The 27,610-nt window shown below is 35.5% G+C and overlaps 2 protein-coding genes across 8 annotated transcripts in view; both read right to left on the bottom strand.

The window, feature by feature from the left end:
* The window catches only part of DIAPH2 (diaphanous related formin 2), an 865,471-nt gene that overhangs the window by 633,353 nt on the left and 204,508 nt on the right, over window positions 1-27,610 (bottom strand). For all 7 annotated transcript variants that reach the window (XM_082447366.1, XM_082447367.1, XM_082447365.1 and 4 more), the window contains 3 exons: window positions 24,338-24,477; window positions 615-689; window positions 466-535 (listed from right to left, as the gene is read on the bottom strand). In XM_082447366.1, coding sequence (XP_082303492.1) covers window positions 466-535; window positions 615-689; window positions 24,338-24,477 — 285 coding nt within the window. The remainder of the gene's footprint in view (window positions 1-465; window positions 536-614; window positions 690-24,337; window positions 24,478-27,610) is intronic.
* On the bottom strand, window positions 21,184-24,325 carry RPA4 (replication protein A4). The gene has a single exon (XM_082447458.1). The coding sequence runs from the start codon at window positions 22,738-22,740 to the stop codon at window positions 21,961-21,963; it is 780 nt and encodes a 259-aa protein (XP_082303584.1). The 5' UTR covers window positions 22,741-24,325; the 3' UTR covers window positions 21,184-21,960.

The raw sequence follows: 27,610 nt of genomic DNA, 5'->3' as shown, positions 1-27,610 counted from the left end.
AAAACCTGGTATGTGCCAGAAATGTCTTTTATGTATGTTAACTCACTGACATTAATTGAACATAAAAAGAAAGAAAAATCAACCTTATAATGTTCTCAGCAAAAAAAAAAAAAAAAAAAAATCAAATCATAGCTTTGAATTGTCCTTTACATTAGAATAAAAACTCTCTGTAAGGAAATGGTATTCAACCTAGTCCATTTAAATTTTCCTACTACCATGGAAAAAAAAGAGTATTATCTGATTTGGGAACAAGACTTGTACATTTGCGTGATTGCAAAAACCTGCCAATAAATATTTTGTGAAGCAAAGTATATTTTAAATAATATTTAAATGAAACTCATGATGATTTGCATTATAAAGACCCTTTTGAAAACTGAGTAAGCATCCACTATTTTGCCTGTTTCATAGTGTCTGTCGGGCAAGTTCTCACCTTCTGCGACAGAGGCAGAAATAAATACTACTTACCTTATTGTTCATAAATGCTTTGAGGCACTGAATAAGTTTATACTGATTCTTCTTGTCAATATTTTCTTGCCTGAATAAAAGGAAAAAACATATTATGTTGTGCTTAAACATGTCCCCCGTGGTGATTTTTTTTTCATGTTTATTCTTACTGTTTCTTGTCCAGAAGCTTTTCCAGCACATCCAACAGGAGTCCAAGACCTTCATGGCCAAAGTTGTTAACCCAGCTATTAAATAAACAAGAAAAAAAAGTATAAATAAGTTTATATAATTAAAACATTAAATATCCCAAATTAAATTTTGATTTTCAGATCTGTTAATCCCGTCCTTTTATTGCTTGTCCTTCTTTTTTCCACTCCCATTGCTTTGAGTATTGACTCTATGGGGATGACTCAGAGATCTTTACCTCAATCCCAGACTTCTCTTCACATTTTAGATTGCCCATTCTACAGCACTGCCTTGGTTGTTTCACCAGCGTCGAATACTTAAGCCTGAATTTACAAAGCCAAATTTCTCTTCTCCTATGGCTCTGTTCTCCTAAATCAACTCCTCTTCCCCTCTTCCACACTCTGATAATAATACTACTATCCCTTGCATCCTTCAGACTTGAAATACTGGCATAATTTCTTGATCCGCCACCTCTTTCACCTTTGCATTTATTCTGTTCATTCATTTAACAAGTATTTATTGAGTTCCCACTAAGTACCAGGTATGTTCTAGGTGACAGAGATATAACTGGCAACAAACTAAGCCCCTACCCTCATGTAGCTTACCATCTACTAAAAGGGAGACAGAGGATAAATAAATAACTATATAATAAAATGTCAATGCTTTGGTACTATGAAGAGAAATAAACCTTGGCAAATGGAATAAGGAGAGCCAGGATGTTATTTTTTAATGTGTAGTCAGAGAAAGATTATTTGATAAGGTGATATTTGAGGAGAGTCTTGAAGGAAATAAGGACTTTCCTAATAGAGGGAATAAAAGCAAACAGGGTGCTGGGGTGGTAGCTAGTGTGCTTGGAATGTTCCAGGATCTGTGAGGAGACCTGTGTGGTCACAGCTGAGCAAGCAGGCTTGGAAGCAAGAATGGCAGGAGATGAAGTCCCATGTGTGACAAAAGACTTGAAGACTGATCACAGAGAACTTGATTTGACTTATTGTCAAGACCCTACTCTACTACTACTCTACTTCTAGAATGACCCCCTTTCATTGTCTACCATTCTAATTTAGCCCTAGTTACCTTTCCTTTAATATGGCAGAAGCCTCCCAACTAGGGTCTCTGCAGCATCATTCTTTTCTTTTATTCATTTTATAAAATGCCAGATTACCACAGTCTTCTGTCCAAAAATTTTCTCTGGACTATTTAACACATTTCAAGTCCTGATTCTGATCAAGCCTCAACCTACCTTTCCAGCCTCAGGCCTTAGACCACATGTTCCAATAAAAATCAGACATATTCTCTTTCCTGGAGTCTTCCCTACATTTCCCTGCTTGACCTCATTTTTCATTCTTTCTTCCCAGAAGGTAACTCCAACTCCATCTCTCCCAACCCATCAAGACTCAACTTGACTGTCAATTCCTCCATTAATGTTTTTTTCCTGTAAGTCCTCCATCCAAATGCGTTATTTTCCCTTTGAATGCCCGTGTTTGTGCATCTCTTACTACTTGACATTATGATTCATACCACAAGTGTCTTTACCCACCTTTCTGGATTATAAATTCTCTGAAGACTGTTATATGATCTCACTCATCTTTCTGTCTCCCATAATGCTTAGCAGAATGGGTTACATATAGTCAACACTAAATATTTGCTAATTAAAATTTAATTAAATTTACTGACTTGTGTGGTTAAGAGAATCAGCAGACTCATATTGCCCAAGAACTTTACAAACGTAAATTAATATACAGCAGGATGCCTGTGAAGCAATAATTAAAATCTATACTCTACATATTTAAACCATGACTATAGTTCAATTCCACAGTTTTTAAATCACATTTCATATCTACCTAAGGTAAAGCTTATCAACAAAGAAGAGACCTAAATTTCTAAGAGACTATCAGTAAGAAATAACAGATCACTGAAGAAAATACATTTTATAAATAGCTCAAATATTCGGAACCAATCACATCCACAATATATATGGAAACTCATTTTAAACAAATTCTGCTTTAATTTTCACAGCGGAAATGAGAAAAAATCAATATGGCATTGTAATGATAATTGGCAGCAAGCTACTATTCAATTGAGGCATGTAATCAACCAGTACAATGAGCTATTTTCTCTAAAGACTCGATAATCAGTGGGGTGGTGGGAGAAGGAGAAAAGGACATCAGCTCTCTAAACATAAAATACTGTATTTAATCTATCACAGAGAGAAATCAGCAGATATCCTAACAGCAGAAAATACCCTACAGCAACCTTAAAATAATAGAAATTCTGAACAAATTTATATAAACAGCCCTCAGTATCTGCTTTGGCATCTGGAAAGACGAAATAATATATGATTTCCTTAAATTTAACACTCACAAATTCTTTAAAAATTCTAAATTTTACCCGTTTCTTTTTATACCTAGTGCTATTAAAGTTATTAGGATTATTTGTTTCTTGGTCTAGGGAAGTGTTTGATACATGACCATGATTTCTATTTGTTCACTTGAAATCAGTCACCCACACATCCCAGACTGTTTCAATTTGGGCAGTTGATGGTACTTTGATTTCATTCAGTGAAAATTATTATCGGTCTAAAAAAAAAAAAAAAACATTGGATACAATCATGAAACCTAAGTGTGAGGAGGCTGGGCCTATTTATTACAAAGTAGGCAGCGAAAAGTCTTAACTGAGAATATGTTAGGGCAGTGCGCAGAGGAGGACTGGTAAGAGTCCTCAGAGCTTTTAAAGTAGAGAGAATGGGAGTACAAAAGGAGCCTGTAGCTAGGGGAATAAAATAATTATGATATAGTAGGATGACACTCAAGAGGTGAAGAGGAAGGGGTACAGCTAGCCATACCTTTTTTTCCTTTGTCTTGCCATTTCTGTCTTTAAGCATCAAATACTTTGTAGCCTCTAGCCAAACGCTTACTGTCTGTCTGTCTCTCTATATATACATATACATGTGTATATATATATATATATATAGTCTATATATAAGTATACATATATTTAGGTTTTACCAAATACAAAAGTGGCCATGAAATGATTAAGTGGTTTATAAACAAAATGTTGGCTACTGTATGTAGGCAGGAATTTTGATACTGCAACACCAGAGTAAGTATAAATTGGTGGTTCTCAAGGTGTGTGCCCCAAACCAGGGGCATCAACAGCATTTGGAAATTTGTTAGAAATACAAAATTCTTGGTTCCACCCCAGGCCTACTGACTCAGTAACTCTGTGGGTGGAGCCCAGAAATGTGTGTTTTAATTACTCCTCCAGGTGATTCTGATGTTCACTCAAGTTTGAGAACCCCTGGCATAGAACAATGGTTTGCTGAGAAGTGGAGGAAGCCTTTCTCAAGCAGGACTCCAGGCTCAAAATTCAAGATTGCTCTAAATACCCTCCCAACCATACTGTACACTCCCACTGCCACAGAACAGAGATGAGGAATCCAGTCAAAGCAAGTATATTTGGTATATTTTACAGAGTCTGCCAATTCCAGCTCTGAGTTATGCAGTACTAACTGGAATATCTAGAAGTATAAAAATACAGTTGATCACTCCATTTAAAATCTGACTCAGACTGCAGAAAAAGACAGATAAAGACATCAATTTTCTGTAGTATCTCAGCCTTGAAATAAGAAATTGCAATTTATCATGGACCCCAAAGTTATAAAGAGACACAGAAGCAACAGAGGATAATGAAGAACCAAGCAGCAGAAAAAATGGGGGAGGAAGATGATCTCTTATAATTTCCATAACCACTCTGAACACAAGGTTTTTTCCCTTTCTTTTTATTGGGATATGATTTACATACAGTAAAATTCATCATTTTGACAAAATATAGTCATGCAACCTTTAACACAAACAAGATATAGAACATTTCCACCACACCAAAATATTCCCTCATTCCCCTTTTGTACTCAATCCCTTTTCCTTACTCCCAGTTGCCTGGCAACCACTTATCTGGTTTGTGTCCCTATAGTTTTGTTTTTTCCAGAATGTCATTAGAAATGGAATCATACTGTATACAGCTTTCAGTGTCTGGTTCCTTTAATTTAGCATAAATATTATGATATTCAACTATGTTATTGCATGTATCAGTAGTCCATTCCTTTTTATCGTATAGATATACCACAATTTGTTTATCCATTCATCAGTTGATGAATATCTGGGTTGTTTCCAGGTTTTGATGATTATGAATAGAGCTGCTATAAACATTCACATGTAAGTATTTGTGTAAATATATATTTTCATTTCTCTTGGGAAAATAACTAGGGGTAGAATTGCTGGGTCTTATGATAAGTGCATGCTTAAATTTTTAAAAACTGCTTTCCAAAGTGGCTATACCATTTGGGACTACTTCAGCAAAGTGTAACAGCTCTAATTGCTCCAAATCCTTCAAACACTTCATATTGTCAATCTTTTTGACTTTAGCCATTCCCAAAAGTGTTTTCACATAAAGAAACTGAGAAGCAAAGTAGCTAAGTAACTTGCAAAACATCATTCAACAAGTATCAGTTCTAGGACTCACACCCACACACCTAGGTCTGACTCCAAAGCCCATGTTTATTTCAATTATACCATTAGAAATTACTAACAGGACCAGTACATGGTTTCCTGTAACATCTGGCTCGAGGCTCCAGCAATAACTCATTAAAGAAGAATTAGTGGTTGTTCCAGAACTGTATTGAGTTTAAACCTACATATCTATGTCTAGACACAGAATTACATGTTTTGTATTATTTAACAGCTTACTTCATTCATTTAGGTGTGATAGGTACTTTTCAACCCACGTTTTTCTTGTCTTTCAAAGTCCTAAGCTTCATAAGAAATCTACCAAATACTGTTAAAGAAAGATATCTGGCGACTCCAACTAAAACTTCCAATCAAATTTAGGTACGGCAGCTTATTGGAAAGAACAGAACCAGATGTAGCTTATACTTTTTTTATTTTTAAGATGGGCTATAGCCCGTAACCTCATTTCTTGGTATTAACATATTGGTGATTCCATAATCTCATTTCTTGGTATTAACATATTGGTGATTTTATGTTATCAAGTTACCTACTTTAAAGAGTTGTCTTCACATGCTACACATACATGGTGATATTTGTAACCATGACTTGACAGGGGACCAGGTGGAACAAATGAACCACCCAAACAAAAACAATAGAAAGATCAGTGAGGACAGTTAACATATGAGTGAGCAAGAGTCTAAGATTAGATCTGAACACTGAAAAAGAAGCCAGGAAAATTTTCTAGGGAAGAAGAGGACTGACCCACAATGAGACAGTATTTTCTGACCTTAGGTATAAAAGGTGTGGCTATATCTATAAGGCAGTCCAACATCCCTATATTGCTCAAGAAGTTAAAAATTAGAGATCTTTTCCCAAGTTTACTCAAAGGTCAGAAAAATAACCCTCCATTCATCAATGGAATATCTCTGTGAGATGGCAGAGTGACATGGTTAAGTGCATAAGCTTTAGAAGAAGATATAGATCTAGGTTCCAATCCCATCTCGGTCATATTCTAGCTGTGTTATTTTTGATCAGTTACTTAAAACCTCTAAGCTTTAAAACAGGGATGAGAATAGTACCTGTACCCCAGAAGGCCTTTGTGACTATTAAATGAAATCGTGCATAGTGAACTTGTATTAAGATATTTCTGAAAATATTAAAAATCAAAAACTTGAATGTTCTTTAAATCTTCTTGTCCAAAATACAGTATGATTTTAGGCATAAATTAAAGACTCCTTTTCAAAAATATTAACACTTAATAACATTTCATCCATTCATTTATTGAAAAGTATTTTAATTGTATGAAATATGCAGAAGTATCGAAATAGACACTAAACTTCTTCTATTGATTGATTTTTTGGGAAAGATTTCATAATTTAAATATTTGGCACTCATCACATCATGTGCTTTCTTCAACTTATTGCTATTATTCAACTTTGTGTATATTCATTACTATATTAATGCTGGCCAATTCACATTGAAATAGACATAGAAATTACAATGGTGGGGGAAAGGGGATATGGAGAGAGAGAGAGGTCTATTTATAGTTCATGCATAATTCTGACAGAAAGATATCAAAATATATCAAGGTTTTAAAACAGAAATCTACCCCAGGCTTTCAGAACTTCTGAGGTCATTATTTTTAAAGGGCCCACTTACATTGATTGGCATGATCAAAGGAAAGAAAATCTTACATTTAATGAAAGTATCAGAGGATTCATTGAACCCTAAGTCCATGAGAAAGCAAGATTCTCCCCTCTCTAGCTCTCCAGGGCAAAACAAAGTGAGGAAAACCATAAATGTGCCTATTTTACGAGGAAATGATGTTCTGCTCCCTCACACATTAATATAAAGGAAAATCCTTCACAGATTCCAAAAACTTCAACCTTTTATCCGTAAGTTGGATATTCAGACTCTGAATTATTTAATTACAGTTCATGTAAATATAACTTAAAATCAGATTAGTGGACGGATGAGTTCAGTATACTATACGCAATACAGACATAACAGGAAGTAGTGACTGCATGCACATTTATAATTAGACTGTCCAGATTCACGTCTTTCTTTCAAAAGGCTTAAAGCTAAAATTAGGAAGTTCTATCCTGAGTCCCATAAGCAGTAAAGGCAATTGGTCTCATGTGCCGAAGTCCAATATTAGTCATGTCATCACTGTTTGTACAGTGCTAAAGGCTAGTATAGAGGGTTATGTGTTCTGTACAAAGAATTTTATTTCTCTCTAATGGTGTTCTATTCCCATGTGTAATCTCATACTACAACCCAAATCACTGGAACATCAAATAAAATGAAGACTAGTCCAGAGTTTCTTGGGGGAATTGAGAAAATTGGTAAAATTATAAGACACGAAACAACTAATTCAAAGGGTTGAGGAGACTTTAAAGATGATTGCAAATGGTGTTTACATATTTTAATACCAATGTTGCCAATGTAATGTTTTCAGTGAAATTAAAACCAAACCTTAGTTATAGGTCCTTATGGAAAGAAAAAGGGTGCTGGGTGATTAAAACCAATGCACAGCCCAATGCAAACAGTATCATACCTTCAGTCCACAGATCAGTATCTCCAAACAGTAGCCAAGAAAAACCTAGTATTTTCAGCCTTTTTAAAGGATAATTTGTTCAGCCAAATCAACTTCATAGATAATTCCACTATCAATAACATACATCCGTGAAAAAGTTAAATGTTAACAACAAAAACAACATGGATTTGTATATGCTATGACTGCCTTGGTCTTAACCAGATAAAAAAATATATATCCACTCAGGTTTGTCTACATGAAAGTAAATACAATACCCTTGGGCATTTCAATGTCCTCCGAAACTATTCATCATGGTAGATTAGTACATGAACTATTTCTGACCAATTTAGAATATCTATTATTTGTAACACTGCCATTTCTAGACATTTGTACAAATCCCTTTGAAGCATGATATTCACTGACCACTTATTTCACCTGATTCATAAAAAGGTTGAATATGTCAATTTTCCAGCTCTCAGTGGTTTTGACTTCAGTATTGAAACAGATTACAATTTCCTTAGAAAACACCAAAGAAGACACTCCATCTTTCCCTATATCCTCTGTTTTTTGCTTAAGAGGGTTTTACCTGGCTGCATTTATTCTCCCCATCAGGTCTCATTGGAAAAATCCTGCTCCGTTTCATGCTACTCACACATTTTTTTAAGAGTTGCTCACAACAAATTGTAAATGCCTGAGTTACATATAAAAATCTCCTGAGGGCAATAGTTTAAGTAAAATTCTCCTTCAAAGGATAATAGTTCCTTATTTATTAAAATCAATTTCTTAAGCTCTCAAAATTATCAATACTTTGGAGATAGTCGTAATGGCTTAAGTCCAAATCTGTTAAAATGCCCAAAAGGCTACCGAACAAAGAATATTTTCCTCCCCACCCTCCTTTAAAAAATATTCTTAGAAAAATATAAGAGGTGGTCTTAGCCTAATGTAATGATGAAAACAAAATGTACCAAAAATGTGAATGAAATTAAAAATAGAGTCTTTATAGTAAATAGAGGGGAAGCAGGGAGAAAGAGCATTCCAAATATTCAAGCAAAAGCCAGTCATATTTTAAATTTTCTTCATATGTTTGAAATTGTGAATATAATTATGTTACCATACTTAAGTCATCTTCTTAGTGATATAACCAGTCAAACTTATAATAAAATGTTAACTTCCACAAGAAAAATGTATTGGTTTATTTTCCTAAGCTAAGTAATAAAGTTAAAATTCTATCACGCACTCCACAGGACGTCCAATTTCTTTTAGTAGTGGAATTTTGTTAAAATGAACTTACTCCAGGAAATCACATTCCTAATTTATAAACCCTGGAAATGAAAGAGAGCTGACACCAAGTTTATCTGTTGTGAATAAGGTAAGAAGTTCTTTGAATGCAAGGAGGAAAACAGAGAGGTATTAGCACGTACCGCCACACATTTCCTTTTTTCCTACACCAATCTGCATGTTATACTAACTGGTTCTGGTGGGCAGCAGAGAAGGTCAATGAATGCTCTTTCATGGTAACAGGGGTAAGGAGAGTTGAAAGATAATTGCTATTTGATGACTGAACAACAGAAATGCAACAGTCCTTCTCACCTAACAGGTGCAGTTCCAAAAACATATAATTAAAGACTCATTATAGAGTGTGATAGCTATGTAGACAAAGATCAAAGAAATTTAATGTTCCTGAATATTTTTAGCACAGGATAACTGCAACCAAACTACAAAGAACCATTTCTTTGGGTCCTCATGGTGGATGTCAAAAAATCTCAGCAAGTTCAAACGTTTTATTGTCTCAGAATGTGATCTGTAATGGTACATTTCTGGTCTTTTCTAGTTTATATAATATTTAAAAAAACCCTTCCCCTAAAACTGAGAAAGATACTATGGAAATTATGTGTGTACCTGTATGTACATACGTGCACTCTTAAATATAGTTAAACATCTTAATACATCCAACTTTAATAAATTTTTTCAAAACATAATCATTGAACAATGAACAGTCAAAATCTTTAATAACCCCACATTAAACAACGTGAGAATTGTTAAGGCTTATCTAACACAAATTAAACCAAAAAACTCACATTCTTCTCTTCCACAGTGATATAAATCATCTAAAGCAATGACAACAAAACAATAATAATAAACTGTATATGACATACAGATAAAACCTTTATAGGATTACAATGTAGTATAAAGTCCCTAAGAAAGAAATATTAGCCTTCTACTATATTCAACCTGCCTTGCACTCACTTTCAGAAAAATCTAGAAACATAGCTACTCCTAAAGTTACATATTTGATAAGTCTTTCAAAACATACGAATGCTTTTTAAAGAAAGCATAATGCTTCAACTGCTTAAGTAACTTTGACCTCCTTCAAAAATGCGAGGACTTTCTTTTCAATTGGAACAGTTAAAAACCGAAACAAACACAACTTAAATTAACAACAAGGTTTTATCTTCATTTATAAACAAACCTCTAGGAAAGGACATGCACTCACAAGAGTAGCTTTACTGGTTGTGAAATTAAACTAAGTTACTCCATATTGGCTCCTTCATTTTACAGATGAAGAAAATAAAGAATTTTATCGACTTGTTTTAGATCACAGAGCTTGTTAATGGCAATGGCAAAACCATGATTGGAATCAATCATTCCTCAGTCCTTACATACCTCCCATTCAACTATATTATCAACAACTAACAAATATATCACCAATTAGTGGTTACAAGTTTTTTGGTTATTTTCCTTTCATGAAGGAATATTGGATGAAAGTTAAAATATATTCAAATATCATCAATGTGTATACTTAGATGTGAAAGCAATACCAGTGAGAGTTTTTTTTTAAATTATTTATTACGGATTCTATCAAGAAGCAAAGGAAACTTTAGATAATAAACACATCGGGGATATCCAAAAATACACTTTCTTTCTTCTTCCCATATACCAATAAATAAAATAGTTAACTTGCTCAGCACAGATGCAGAGCCCTGCCATATTGCAATTCATTATTATAGATTGTAGACATACCAGTGAAGTACAGATCGGTAAACATCCACTTCAAAAAATGTAGCAATTGTTAGCTGATATTTGGCCTGACACAATAATCAAGTATTAGGAAGCACCTGGAAAAAATGGAGCCATTCAACTTTAATTTGGGAATAATAGTTCTTGGTTAGCCTTACTTGCTTCCTTACCCAGCACTAATGAAGTGGTCAGCCATCTTAAGATTGCTTCCGATGGAGTTCAGAACACAATACCCCAAAATATGGCACCCTGGCATAATGAATATCTTAAGCTGAAGGAGTCTGAGAAAAGGACAGAACCAAGAAGGTCACTGACCTCATTGCTCCCAAACCCAGACCCTTCTTCAATGAAAGCAGGAGATAAATCTCCCACGTAAAAGTCACCCATCCTGCCTGTATGTACCACAGGAAGGAAACGCATTCTTATCATCCGAGGCAGGGAATTGAGGGTGCAGAAGGCTGTATAAATAAAACTTTGTTAAACTAACCCTTATCGTCCCAGTTACTTCTTCACCATTTACTACCCCTAGTCCAAATCCCTTTGTCTTGTCAATTTCTCACAGATTTGTTGTTTCTTTGTCTAAAAGGTATAAAAGCTTCTGGCTTTGTTCAGTTCTTTGGGTCTTCATCCTCTTGTGAAGGCTCCTATGTATATGTAAAAATTCAGTAAAATTTGTATGCTTTTCTCCTGTTAATCTTTGTCAGTTTAATTTTCAGACCCAGCCAGGGACCCTAAGAGGGTCGAGTAAAACTTTTTCCTCCCCTACACTTCCCGCTAACTTCCTTAACTTCTCTATCCCTCTGTGCTTTGCCTTGCTCACTTTGGCTATAACAAACAAACCCAGTGAACAGTGAACTCTTTGCTGGACAATCGGTTCCTCTGTCAATTCCTGTCTGCAAATGGAATGAGGCCTGAACTAGAGTATTGACAATGGAAATGTAAAAACTATGCAAGAGATATTGCAAATAAGAAAATGGGCAAGTGTGATGAACAAGGAGTCTCAAAGATGACCCCAAATCATACACACAGGGCTCAGAGCCAAATCCCTGAATAGATGGACGAGTGCTCTAAATCCAGAATCGCGCTTACCTAAGCTCCACAGTATGTGTTCAGCATTGTGCCTGTATCTCCACAGTACTATCTGATAATTCATATTTATCTAGCATCCCTCCTATCAATATGTTTCAGAAATTTCCAGTCACATATTTGAAAAATCCATATGCATGTATAATTTGTTCTTGCCCCTCGAAATTAACTCCTCTATAGCTGTCTCTTAACTTTTATTACTCCAATTTTCCAAGATCATTTGAAAGAGTTGAGAAATGCATGAAGGTGAATGCTTGCATCAAACTACTGTCATCAGCAAACACATGATTCCAACATGTAAAATCAGTACTGTCATTTATAAACAATACTAAATAATAGCAGAAACCAAAATTAATGAAAAGCTCACATGATAACACAGCACAGCGTATCCTGCATTCTATTCCTGGGAGAAAGTAATGATGAGGAAATAAACTGACAGAAGTTTTTTTCAAGATACAAAACATGTCATAAGGTCAGAGAATATCCCTAGGGCAATGTCCCATACCACTTACAATTAAAATATTTTGCCATTTTAATTGATGCTTATAATGTTGACCTCAACAACACTACAAAATTCTTAAGCATTTTCTATATCAAAGAAAAATGCTTAATATAGTTTTTACTGCTGGATTCATTTCAGGGTAATCTTATTCTTTGACAAATGCTAATTCACATATGGAAATTTATGATAACTCAATTTTTAAAATCCATTTAACACTCCAGTTTAGCACTTAGTCTTTAATACTTTTTGATGAATGAATGTTGAATGCACCAATTTAAGAAACGATATCCAGGTAACTCTCTTGGAAGCTGGTATCAAGGGTCGTATGGTACTATAGCCTTGCCCTAAAAAAACCTATAGCAATACTCAGTACTCAGGCAGCATCCTCCAAAATACAATTAGACCAAATCTGCGTATTTTCAGTAATGCTGGGTGCTGCAGAGCAGACCTAACAAATAGGAGTGGGTTGATTCTGAGCGTATGAAGGTTTGAGATTCACATTCATATGGCAGACTACTAAGCTAGCTATCTCACTTGAAGCTGATTTACTTTTTCAAAGTACACTACAATGTTATACTGCCTTCTATGTTCTCCCTTCATGGATTCCAACTCAACAAAAGATTTTCAGGTTTAAACTGCCCGATGTGAGAGGCCATACATCTACAGCTTTACTGACCAGGTGGGAAATCTCCCCAAATTAGCTGCCCATTATCTAACACCAATCAAACAGCTGGGGTCATAGAGCAAACACTGTTATCTAGTGCACACGGATCTTCTTTCAATCGACTACACAGAATACCTGCGCTCCAGGTGCTAGCTGGCATCTTAATTGTGAATTGTCAGCTATCCAGCTCCTATCAAAAGTCCAGCAGAGATGATAGATATTCCAGAGGGAGAGGCTCAGGGACATTACTCAAGTACACCTTGGTAGCAGCTTGGATTACGGGGAAGCTGTATACCAGTACTATTACTCTGGGTCTTTGTAGAAATATCATGACTTTGTGGGTTGTTTTTTTTTTTAAACTCAAGGCCCCATGGAGGAAATGGACATTCACAGAAATCCTCTGTACTTTATGGAAAACTATCAAAGACTCACTCTACTGTGTTGTTCAATACCCCTCGTTTAAAGAAACACAAAATAAAATTCTCTGAGTTTAGAATCAGAAAGAATGTCCTTCCCTGAAATATAAATGCACTGTCATTCATCAGGTAACAGCTATGTCTGTCAATACTCTGCCTTTTTTTCCCCTTGGCTATGGGGAAAATTGGAACTATTTTATACTCAAATCACTACCTGACATTGTCCTAGACTTTTTGAAAACTACCACGTTCCCGCCTTACTTGGAGCATGTATTTTTACCCTCATCTTAATGGTATTGGGATATCTGCATCTCTTATTGAAAGCTGCAATTGCTTTAGTAATAGTCCCATAATAATAAGTATATAAAACTCTAGTATGTGTCCAAGACCTTTAGTTAAATTAATTCATATAAACCAAAATAAAAATATCTCAAACGACACATATTTATGAGCTTTTTCTTCCCAAGGCTAGTTTTGAATATACAGAAAATACAATAAAACGCATATAAGATATTTCTAAATGGAAAGAAGTTCACCTTCTATTTAGAAATCCATTTAATTATTGTGCCTAGACTCTGCTGCTAGATTTTATATACCTTTATAATTACATGTCCAGTTACAAGTTTCTAATTATTTTAGACAATTATTATATATACATATTGGTTTTCAAATTTAAAACACATCATTTAAATGAGAAAATGCATTGCCTTGGCGGAGCTTCCTATATCATATAATAATAAAATAAATACCAACACAGGAGCCATCATTTATTCTGCTTTAATGTCTCTAACATTTTCTCCAACTGAAACAATACTTCAGAAACCCGAGTCAGTATTTGCTGTTCCTATGTTTTTCTTTTTGAAAATAATATAGGACACGTAGATCTAGTTTGGTTCTATTATGAGATATAATATTGGATCTGCCTTAAGTTAAAATTCTGTTTTGAAGCTAATATTATATAATTAAAATTCAATGTCACTGAATATTTATGGGACCAACTTAGCTAAATGAGCCAACATGGTTGCTGTTAATATAAATTGTTGGCCAAGATTTTAAAAGAAAGCATACAATTTACATAACTACTCTGAATTTACTATTTTCTAGTCTATGTAAAACTGTACTAGGGTCTTCTAAAACGATTTATGCATTTGAAAGTTAAAGTGAACAAATTTAAAATACAACCCTGCTTTCGCAATACTGCACATAATGCTGCCTTTTGAGATGTGCTCACAATTTTAAGTCCCCTTCCCATTTCTGCACCATAAAAAATTGTCCTCATTATTCTGCTTTTCATAAGTAGTCCAGTGCAGAATGTTCTTAGAGTACTGATCTGCATCTAACGTTATATTAACTTTCTAAGTAGTGTCAGCTGCTTTGCCAAGCTTTTAATACATTTAATATAGGCTGTTCAAATAGTTATTAACACCCATAATTCAGAAAGTACTTTCTATTCCTAATTTGTATTACTGTCAAGAGTCAGCTATTTTCATTATGATGATTATGTTAAAATGCATATTAATGTGCTAGAAAAATGTTTAAATCTAAAGGGAAGTTCGAAAATATCAAGTAAAAACAAATATGCCAGAGGTAATGCAAATAACTACACCTACAGAAACTCTAAAAGATATTTTATCTGTTTTCACCTGCTTGAAAAGATTGGCTGAGGAAGCTATCGTCACAGAAAGGGAATATACACACTATGCCATGAGTTTGGCAGATAACTAAGATTCCAAGCAAAACAGAAAAAAACAGTTTCCTAGTGGGGTAATATACCCTTCAAGCTATAAAGCAATTTCAGCAACAACTCTGAAAGAATTCTACACCATCACAACTCTCATACTATTCTTCAAACCAGTATTTCTTGTTTTTGTCATGTGTTGAGAAAGCTTAGTGACAATGATTTATTGCTACACATTTATTTGGATCTTCATAAAATGTATTGCCAAATACCTATGCATCCTGTAATGGGTTGGCTGGGAATAAAATTGTCCAAACTCATTGGTCATTTCTCAGCAGGCACTGCTTCCTTTCATAACTTTAGTAGAGGAATATGAACAAAAATCTGTAAATAACATAGTTCTCATCCTGAAACACACAGACCATGGTATGTGCAAAGTCTAATACGATTTGTGGTCCAGACTGGGATTTACTTTATAGCCAAAACTCATGGATTTTTAGGGTGTTAAATAGAGTTGTAAACATTCAATTTCATTAATTCACCATGCAACCATAAAAAGACCATCGTGGAAAGAATGCTACGTTGTCTGTAGCTGATGAATATGGTTCAAATCAAACCAATAGGTTTCACTCTTGTGTGGAGGAAGTTTGCTTCATTCTTTTTCTCCGATTACATCTTAAAATGCATGGCCACAAAATAGAGCCCGATTAATGCAAATTCATTCTCATGGCTGGAGGAGCATAGATTTTTACTGATGGTGGGTAAACATCTACATCAAATCACACATTATTGTATATAAATTACACCATACCTGCCATCATGAAACAAATAAGAGGGCAAGAGGTTCCCTTCCCCAGAGGAGTCTAAAATCGAAGTGAGAAAAGCAGACATACATGCATGAAACTATTACACAGCATAAGCAGGTGCAGGTGAATGTGTACAGTACAAAATAAATGTTGAAGGAATGTATAGTAATGGAGTGATTTGGGATATGGCCAGTTAATGAGGGCTTATAAAAGGAATTTTTAAATATTTGCCATTAGCAGAAAATAATATAAAGAAATTACTTTCTTAGAGCCTTTATCATCTAAGTGATTAAATACTATATGAATTTGAAAATCATGACTTTAATATTCTGAAATGACTGTGCTTTGAAAATGTTTAGTAAAGCTATTAGTGTGTGTATGAGTGTCTATATATTTATTATTTTACTAGGGGCTGAACAAAAAGAAGTCAGTTAAAACTGTGGTACAGAAGCAAATCAGCCATGAAGAGGGCAAATGCCCAGATTCCAATGAATATCAGCTTTGGAAAATAGTTATGTAACAGAGACACAGAAACTGCTTCCTTCAATATTTTAAAGGAAACTAAATACCTTTAAAAAAAATAAAATAAAACTAAATACCTGTCCAGAGTTGGTTAAATATATTTACAAATACAAGAAAATAATAGAATGCTAGGAAATCTTTTAGTCTTAATAGAGGAACATTTTTATCACTCTTCAAAATCATTTCTTAACAATAATCTAGTTCCTATAGCAAAAGTAAGAGGATTGGAACTAAGCAAAAGAGAAGACAGAACATAGAAATTTAGAGCTGGAAGGCTCCAATCTCATTTACATATGGAAAAACTGAGGCCCAAAGAGTTCACTGACTGGACTAAGGTCATAGAGGGTGAGAAATCAAGGCCTGGAAATCAGATATCATGACTGGCATTCTAGTGGTACTCTATCATATAACATGCTCTCTCTCATAATTTAGTATCCAGAAAAATTTTCTTTATAAAGAGAACAAGGTTAACAAAATTTAATTTCATTAATGACAGTTCTACATAAGGAAGAATAATATTAAATGATTACTGCTGAATTTCAAGGATTCTTTTACTGTTATATAACAAATAAGACATGATGCATTCAAGGTGATTTTTCCCTCTACATGCTATTTTTTCTTTGTTTTCTGTATAATTTACTTATTATTATACAAATTATTCTCTTTCTTGGGTTTATTCTTCCATTGATTTCCTCCTTTTCTTAGGGCAACACTCTCCAGAGACACTTTCTGAGATGGACAAATTCTGGACATCACCTTGCCTCCCTTTCCCTTCCCAAGGACACGACTGACTCGATTAGGGACGGTCACCTAACCAGAGGTGTGGCCAGCAGGTAGATGGGCCTGTAGGCTGAGGTGGCCTGGCATGAAAAGCTTTGCCAGAGCAGAAACAAATGGGGACCAGCATCTCCCCATTAAGAATTCTAAATGAGGAATACAGCGAAGGCCAGGCAGTTAATATCAGGAAAAGAAGCAGACTCATATAGAGTCCATGTTCACAATGAACAAATCAGGGAGAGGCACCATGAATTTCTGCTGCTGAGTTGAAGACTCATGACAAAAATAATCAGGCTCTAGGACTACCTTGGGATGTCAAGTGACCTTCCATATCGGCCTCCACGAAGCACAGCTACACGGCTGTCTCTAGAATTGCTGTGAAATTTCTAGCTCCTTCACTGCAACATGTTACATGGTCTCCCTGCTTCTACCCAGAGTTATCCTTTAAAAACCTAGGTCAGGTCAGGCCATTACTCTCCTCAAAACCCTCTTACAGCTTCCCAGCTCACTCAGAGTAAAAGCCAAAGTCCTACCAATGGCTCACAATTCTCTGCCTCCAGCCACACTGGCCTCTTTGACATTCCTGGAACAGGCCAAGCATTTGCTGCTGCTGCTGCTGCTGCTTCCTGTTTCTAACAATGTTCTTCCTCCAGTGGACAACACAGCTCACTCCCACACTTCCTTTAGATCTCTGCTCACATGTCACTAAAGTCAGGGAAGCCTTCACTGACCATGTGATATGAAATAGCAACATTCCCTCCCCAGGACAGATCACAACCTGACATTTTATGTACATATGTGTGTGTGTGTGTGTGTGTGTGTATATATATATATATACACATACATATATATATGTATATATATATATGCATATATATATGTGTATATATATGTGTATATATATATATATATGTATATAAATATATATATTTTTTAATTGTCTGACTTCTCTTACTAGAATGTAAGCTCCATATGCAGGCCCCATATGGACAAGGGGAATTTGTTATTCCTTTCTGGGATATCCATCTGCTATATAAAAACAAACTACATAATATTAAGTGCTATTCATTGAACTGCTCCAACCTAAGGTATTACCAAAAAAAAAAAAAAGTAACTCTCAATAGTAAAATTAAAAAGCTTTCTTGATTTATCATATAATGGTAAATAGGAATAATATCATATGGATGGCATTTGAATTACTAGAGGTATCATCCATAATGTATAGAGCAAAGGAGTCCCAAATTTCACTACAAAGAGCTACGAGGCCATAAGAAGAAGACTTTTCAATGCAATGATACATATTCTTAAGATAGTACACTTCAAAAAATAAATGCATTGGTTTATAGAAGATGTAGACTTTCAGATGATTTTTTAATCAGTGAAAATGCAGGCTCAAAGGATGTTATAGTGTCATTAAACATTAATGAGTTATATGGCTAAGTTCTCTACAACTATAATAAAAATAAATTTTGTTTCTTAAACTGGTAATGAATACAGAGGTGTTTTTATATTCTCCTCTATACTTGTTGCTGAAATATTTCATAGCGTTTTTTTAAAAATTCAAGTCAGGCAAATTTTAATGAAAGAAATAAAGTCAAAATATTTAGTATGTGACAAGAATGAAAGGAGGATATTTTAAAAGACTTTCCTTATTGTGAGGTAATACAAAGAAGTGGATAAGGACCCAGGATTGGAACCTTAGCTCTGACACTTACTAGCCATGTAACATTAAAATGGAGCAAATTACTTAACCTTTCTGAGCCTCAAGTTCTTCATCTATAAAATGAGAACAATATTAATACTAATCATAATGATTCCCTGGTTGTATGTGTGTATTTCAAGTTCTTAGAACATTTCCTGGGGGATAAAAAATGGTATATATGTTAAGTGTTCCTTGTTATTATTTTTTTAATGTTTTAAAGATGCCTGTAGGGCATCTGGGAAGAGATTTGGAGATGGGGTCTGAACTTCAAGAGAAAGGTCTGAGCTGGAAATATAAATCGAGGCACAGGGACCTCGATTATAAATCACAGGGACACACACACATACACATTCTCTCCCTCTCTTAGAACAGTGCCTAGCAGATAATAAGTACTATATAAATGTTAAAATATTAACTATTATTATTTTAATAAGCATTTCAGAAGTCAATTAAATTTAAGCTTATTAAAATGAAAGTTAACTCCTATTGCATATAGTAGGTGCTCACTACGGTTTAATGACTTTAAAGAATTCTCAGTGATTACCTTTTTTCATTCATCATTATAAGTGAATGGAAATTGTAAAAATACAATTTAAAATTTACTCAAAATATAAATCTAAATTTAGTAGGTAAAATAAAACAAGTACTAACAATTGTGATGACAGTATTAGATTTGACTTGAAAAATTTTCAAATTTATTTATCCCGTTCATTTAGAATCAACTCCAATATAAATGCATACATTTCTTATGCCTATGAGCCATAGAAAAACAACCCCCAGTGCTTATAATTATCAATTATCAGGTTCCTCAGAGTTAAATGTCCCTGCTGAAAATAGTCAATAGCATTTCCACAGGATTTCTATCTTATCCTCAAAGATTTGGCTCACATACAGGGCAGAACTGGAGAGGAAGGGGAGTACTGGCCAAGTTTATTCACCGTCTAAACAAAATTGAAAAAGACGTCTGCGTACAAAGTGGATGGTTTAAAATGAATTTGAAAAATCTGCTACCCCTAACATGCACTAAATATGCATGTACGGCAATCTAGCAATTGTTTCTGCCTCAAAATGTTTGATTTTCATTCACATTATAGCTAGACCTACTTAGTATTCTTCCATTGCAGTCCCTTACCTGCAGCAGAAACCCAGTAAAACACAAGAAGAATGGGGGGGGGGGGGTGCTAGGGTAATTAACAAAGCTAAAAAGTACCCCAAGGCACAAAGATAGAGGACAGTCCCCCTCAAAGGATGGGGCAGGAAGTGGGGGTGGTCCCTGGCCTTAAATTCGGGTATACGTATAGGCATCAGTTCCCAGGCACAAAGGCAGCCAAAAAAAGCTTTTTTGGCTCTAGGAATATTCCTGGAGTGAGGGGAAAGGTGACTACCCAGCCAACCGCCAATTGAATCAACTTGACAATTAGGAAAGTGACCTACGAAGTCATAAATATCAGATTTTAATCTCAGGCTTCCAGCGTTTGTATAAGTGATACCACAAAAGAATATTCTGTCTCTTAGACTATTTCTTTCGGCACTGACATCTTGAGGAAGAAATATGACCCTCGTCTGTCTCTCCTTCAGTATGGTTTTCCCCAGGGCAGGCAACCTTTTCGACAAGGGGTAGTTCATAATTTCTTATGTTTATGAAGACTAGAATTTGGAAAGATGTCTGATAATTTAAATAACAAACACGTTTATAGTATGTTAACCATTTGTGGTTTTCAAAAGAGTGTCATTTATGACTTCCTTGCTTTTGAAGGGAAGAAAAGTTAAATTTATGCCTCAGGAAGCTTAAGCAAGAACTGTTGATACGTTTTCCTAAGAACTGGCAAAAAGAGGCCACATTCTAACAGTATGGATTGTTGGCTTTTAAGAGATTTTCTGTTTTTGCACCTTCTTTTTGTGACTGAGACAAGTAATGCTTTTCTCTTCTATCTGAATGTATATATTTTTTCTTTCCACTAATGTTAACAGAGCTAGTAACTTGAAAGATACCATCATCAGTGTATGTACAACTGAGTGCTTAGTGTGTTCAATTATTTAAAAGCCTCACATAAGTCATATAACCTATACTAAAATGTTTTATTACAAATAGGATGTATGTTATTGATATCATATAGAGAAGAGAAAAAATTATTCTGGATAATTACAATATTAATATTCAAAAACAAAACTATAGGCTTTTCAAATGAATTTAGAAAAAAATCACACAGGGAGGTAAAGATTTGCAAAGGTGCTTTAATAAAACGTTTAAATAAATTTTGGTTAAACTTGCAAAGTTTAATAAAATTCCCATGATTACTTTTTGTTTGTCTACCCTATGAGAATAAAACCTTCTTATACATAAAACAGAGCATTTAGTACTATAAATAATGCATCAGAACATGAAACTTACATAAAGTCTGGTATCTGTGTACTATGCAACTACAAGAGATTGTAATTTAATCCAAATATCTCCACATTGTATTTGAAACAATCATTAATCATATTTTAAGAAAAAAAGTCAAAGCTGACCCTCCCATTTAAACATAGTATAATCTTATCTTTTAAAAAACATAAACCTACAGTGTAAGAGCAAATCACTAAATGAACATTTGAACTGAGTGCCTGAATTCATAAACTGCTATCTTTAGCACATCTGAATTAATCAACTACTCTATTTAGCAAGAGATACTAATATGACTATAATATGCTAAATCCAAACATAGAAAATAAGTCTAATGTAAAAACAACAGAATTTTTTTTGTCTCTTACCTGGCTCCTTGACTGCATCTACTTTCTCCTAATATGTAGGTATTTCAGAAGAAGAAGCTCCCATGCAACTAATAATTTTCAACTTTTTCTATACCTTTTCTCCCCCAAAATCATCCATCCAAGAGTGTTTTCATTTGCTTGCTGGTAAACTCTACAAAAAGGCCAATTTATCCATCACCATCTCCCTCTGAGCTTCAAATATAGTTAGAAAAATAGAAAAGTTCAAAGCAGTTGGAAAAGCAGTGAAGTTCCAAAAGGATGCCAGTCCCAATCTTTTGTTTAAAGAAATCTACTTCCTAAAAGTCAAACAGTCAAACTCAGTCACAACTGGAGGCAGGGTCTTCAGAAAATGAAAAAAGTTTTCGCTGCTTCAATCAGCAAATTTAAAATGCTCCCCATCCACAGTGGGGTAGATGTGGCCCTCGACGGTGAGATACTCAACGGCTTGATTGATGGTCCCGATGCTCAGGTTGCTAAGCTCGGTCTGGAGCTCACGAACCCTCTTGCCTTCCTGTCGAGGACACTCGTGAATCAAACGCAGCACCTCCTTCCGGATGAAGTCGGGGTGGTACTCGCTGTGCCTCTGGGCCTCATCCATTTCTGAGGGAACAACAGGAACACTTTGCCCAGAGGCCGCTTTATCCAGCATCATGTGCGCGTTAACCGTTTCTAGAATGTGTGTGGTGAACTCGTTCATGTCTTCCAGGACACGGATTTTCAACACCTCAAGGCTCTTCACCTCCGCAGAACATTTGAGGATACCTAACACTTTGGCGTATACTCCCACTGGAAGGAGAGTTATCCCCTGCTTTGCTCTATCTCTGCCGACCCACTGGCGGACCTTGATAGGCTTGGTGGTCATATCATCAATCTTGTAAAGAACGTAATTTGCAGCCATCTCTGCCTGCCTGATTATCCCCACGATAGAGACTTGGGAAACCTCAATTCCCCTAATCGTGAAGACATTATCAATCACAGTGGAGGTGAGCAGCTGGTTTACACAGCAAGGTATAATATCCTGGATTCGGGACCTGTATCGTATGGACTTAAAAGCAGGAGCTACCCTGCCCTGAGACGGTGGGTCATTGCTTCCGACGGCTCCGCCTGCAGCAGAGATGCCGCCATAGCTCCTAAACCCATTCTTACTCATTTTAAGGGCAGCTCCGGCAGACGAGGAGGTGGGGTTTGGCTCCCGTCAGCAAGTTCCACGAGTTCCACAGGCAGGCTACAACGGCTATAACGGCTACAACGGAATGCTGGGATTGTGACGACACAAGCAGCCCCACGCAACTGTGGAGCCAATCACCTGCCAGGATGCAGCTGTCTCTAACCAATCAAGACCTGCCAGCTTCTCACTTCGCCCCACAATTCTTTGGAGTTGTCGGGTAGCTGCTCCCCTACATCTTAAAGGACCCGCGTGTAATTTCAAACCTTTCCCGCTATCTTTATAAAAATGCATTTTTACTAGGTTCCCCCCACCCCTGCTTCATTCCTAAATGTAACGACTTCTGCAGTCACTTCTAAAAGGCTCATTTATTCAACTCACTCAACCACTCAACAGCAATTTTCAGAGCAATAAGTTCAGTATAGTTTGTGTGTGGAGGCGGCAGAGGCGGCAGCGGGGGAGGGGGGGGACGGGGGACGACCCACCATGTTTACTGTCCACCAAGAACTCACTTCCTTTTTTAAATCATTAAAACCAGAAGCATTCTGGAAAAAATGGCAAGACAGCCACCTCTGAATAATTATCGTATTCAAACGCAAGTCATATCTTACCATTACTTTTTTAAATTTTTTATTGTAGAATTACGCTTTTCCAGTTATTCTGCCAAATGCATTATCGGTAAAAATAAATAGTATAATATATTTCAATTTATACATAAATTCAAATGAAACAACTGAGCTCTAAATTATTTTCAAGGCTCTGTGGATAGGTCAGGGAAGTACAAATCCCATCATATATTAGGAAAAACAAGAACAAAATCAAAATATGGTTTCTATATACTCTTATCCAGTAATTTCTGAACTTAATATTTTAGTAATTGTGTAAGTAGATCCCAGAATATTTTCATATTACACTGAAAATGTTTTTCCCTATAAAAACATTTTATTTGGGGTGTAATTAACTGAAAGGCTTTTTATAGTTAATAAAAGAACATCAGTTATTGGAATCCACCATTGGCAAGAACTTCTTCCTTAAAAATCCTTTGTACCTAGGTAATAGCCTAAATGTGTAGATTTTTGAGGAGTTTATTAATACTTTCTTATTTACTTTATTGGTTAAAATAAACTAATTTTGCTATCCCAAATTATAGAAATGTGTGAATGACATATCTAAAACTTGTAGAATACAAAACTATATTTACTTCTCAAGTTAAAAAGGAAAAATATCATAGAGCCAATGTACTTAATTTACTTTATAAATAAATATATAATAATTGTTATCCGAGTACAGATTTTCATATAAATGTGGATGTTTAACTTCTGGGCCCATATTTTACATAATCAAAGAGGACTTAACCATCTGACTAATATTTGTATGCTTAAAATTGCATGTTATTAGAGATCAGATTAGCTATACATTTTTAAATGTTTACAAACTCGTAATTAGACATTGTTTTATTAACTAACATCAGACTTCTGGTCAGGAAAACTTGAGGTTAAAATGACGTAAGTGATTATATTCCCAACAATGATATACAGTACAAATTGTATGAATCATACCAAAACAGTAAAAAAGCACCTACCTGACAGGATTGCTGGTTAAAGAAACCCTCAGAGATTCTAGGCAATTAAGAAGTTTCTCATCTGAAATACCAGATCGTAATTCATGAACATATTCTTGTGAAGACAGAGTGCATTCATGTTTGCTGTTTTTCAGCCCTCCCTATTAAAAAAAAAAAAAAAAGATATTATTTTAGACAAACAACAGGTTTTTTTTTAACTTTTAAAATACAATAATGCATAGAATATGTAAATATTTTACCGTATAAAAATGTGTATAGAGTGCCAGGCGCTTAAAAACTTTTGGTCATAAAACTCACATGGTGGGGCTTCCCTGGTGGCGCAGTGGTTGAGAATCTGCCTGCCAATGCAGGGGACACGGGTTCGAGCCCTGGTCTGGGAAGATCCCACATGCCGCGGAGCAACTAGACCCGTGAGCCACAATTACTGAGCCTGCGCGTCTGGAGCCTGTGCTCCGCAGCAAGAGAGGCCACGATAATGAGGCCCGCGCACCGCGATGAAGAGTGGCCCCCGCTTGCCACAACTAGAGAAAGCCCTCGCACAGAAACGAAGACCCAACACAGCCAGAAATCAGTCAATCAATCAATCAATCAATCTCTGGGGCTAAAAAAAAAAAAAAACTCACATGGTAAAAAATAAAAATAAAAAATAAAAAAAAACTCACATGGTAAAATCATGTTGTATATATCTCAACACTCTCCTCAGCCTCATTTAAAGGAAAATTACACTGATGGCACTCATAACCTGAAGAGAATATGGACTTCAGTGGCATAAAGTATCACTGACAGGGATGCTTAAATTTACGATCCAGGCATTAGGATTAACATTAAGTGGTCCTCCTTAACCCACAGGATGAACATTTAGAAGTCATCTTATTAATTCTCCTAGTTATTTATATTCTATTCTACAAAATACAGTGAACAAAATTTAATGCAAACATTATACATAACCCAAATCTACTGAAATATGTCAGAATATCACCCTATCTGAAAACCAAGTGAAAATGTTTATTAAAATGCAAAACAATATAGTCTCCAATTAGCATGTTAGTTAACAAATTAGTGTAAAGCATTCACCAATTCCTAACTATTCCTTCGTAACTATGTTAATCCCATGCTGTAGTAATCTTAAAAAGCCATTAAATGCATTTATCTGATAGCGACTAGTTTTTAGCTTAATTTCCAGGATTCATGGGGTTATTTCTAGAACTCATTATCTCATCACAGCTCCTTAGCTTCTTCACCTTGCCATAACTATGTAAGTAGTTTGGGAAAAGGCTGGGAGGAAAACATCATCAACACATTCATTGTACTAATAACTCATAGTTTCACATTCCAGATCTACATAATCATAACTGCCCCCTTCCTGTATTACAAATGTATCCCCCTGAATTAAAACCCTACCTTGAGTCCCATTTTGTAAGTTCATATGAATTACACTCAGTTTCTGCTAAGTATCTAAGCTAGAAGAAGGAAAGCAATTTTTTTCCAATTTGATAGAAGTTATATCATTAGAGGATATAGAGTTTAAGGAAAAAAACCCAATGTTAATAATGAGAAATAGATTCCCTAGGGTTTCATACTATTTGGCTTTTTATTGAGAATGCCTCCTGATATAGAAATTGTCAATCATTCTTAATGTCTGAATTTTTAAAAATTCCATTAAACAGTAAATGTTTAAAGTCTGATAAAGTCTTCTGTACAGGAACTCTATTCCCTTATACCACTGTGACACTATCACTACTATAGCACTTAAGACATTGGGGCAGAGGTCATTAAGTGTGTCTCTTTCTCTTCCAGACTGGGAACTCCATGTATGCCAAGTATCTAACACAGTGATGGGGTTTAGTGAGCCTCAACAAAAGTGTGCTGTTATTGAATCTGTCCATAACAATTACAGAATAAGAAATACAACTTCATACTATTCGCTCCCATATATTGTATAATGGCCACGGACTTGATTTTTCTTGCTTTAGTAGGATATACAGTAGATGTTCAGGAAGTCTACTGAATGAATCACCACACAGATGGCACAGTAAGTAATACCATCATCGTGAAATCGTTTCCACATTTCTATAACTTATTTACCCATCTCTTAAGGCTACAGATCCACAAGGAATAAAAAGTAAACATTTATAGTATAAAATTTTGCAGATCTGCTGTCACTTTCACTTTCATATGATCCTCAAACTTATTTTCTTAATTAATGGATGACAAGGCCATACTGACTCCCCTAGAGGCTTATATATAGGGCTTATTCCTGTAGAATGACCTTTGTATTTGCTGTTTTCTCTGCCTGGAAGACTCTTACCTCTGACCTCTCCATTGCTGGTTCTCATCATTTAAGTCTCAGCCCAACAGTCTTATATACGTTTATCACGTTTAGCACTTTACTTGTTTACTGTGTCCTCCTCATTAAAACATAGGTTCCACAAATCAGGAAACTTGCCTATCTTGTTCACTACTGTATCTCCAGATCTTAACACAGTGCCTGGCACACAGTTAAGTACTCAGTATATATTTCTTGAATGAATGATGGATCTATGAATGGTGAATAACCAAACGGGTGAATGACTGATGAGCTTCAACATGCCAAAGCTTCCAAATTCAGTTTAGTTTCACTTCAGAATATTACAGTCCTGAGACATTCCATTATAATATATTCAGATATGCTTGTACAGAACAGGTAAACTTACACAGTATATGGTATGCTGGGGATGGCTCAAACTGCCACTGGGTATGAATCATGGCCCTTCACCTACCTTCTAGGTAATCTTTGATCAGACGACTGAACGGATCTCTATAAACCTGTTTGCTCATCCGTGACACAGGGGTAATAAACACTGACCCTTCATATTTGTTACGAGGCTTAAGTAAAACAATGCATACCAAGTGCCAAAAACAGGCATTTCATATGTGTTGTCTCATAGACAGAGTAAGGTGCTCAGAAAATGTTAGATCCTTTCTTCTACATGGTTTTGCGTGAGATATTCTTTATGGAACAACTGGGCCAGCCTATCACCTTGGGACTCACCCCTCCTCCAAGCCTGAAAAACTAGTTTAAATTATATAATTGAGGATACTCTACAGTTATAAGGAATGGAAGAAAACAATGTAATGGAGCAAGACAGAAGATATATAACTTTAGAGAACAAATGCCTTTTATCAAGCTTAGAAGGACTTTGGGGTTTTAACATAACTTCATATTTGAAAATTATGAAAACATAATAGCATGGGAAGGCTGGACTGGCCCTAAAAGACCAGCTGTTCTAATGC

Source organism: Balaenoptera physalus (assembly GCF_965194825.1).
Source record: "Balaenoptera physalus genome assembly, chromosome: X".
NCBI lineage: Eukaryota > Metazoa > Chordata > Mammalia > Artiodactyla > Balaenopteridae > Balaenoptera > Balaenoptera physalus.
This window is presented reverse-complemented; position numbering and strand designations above follow the sequence as displayed.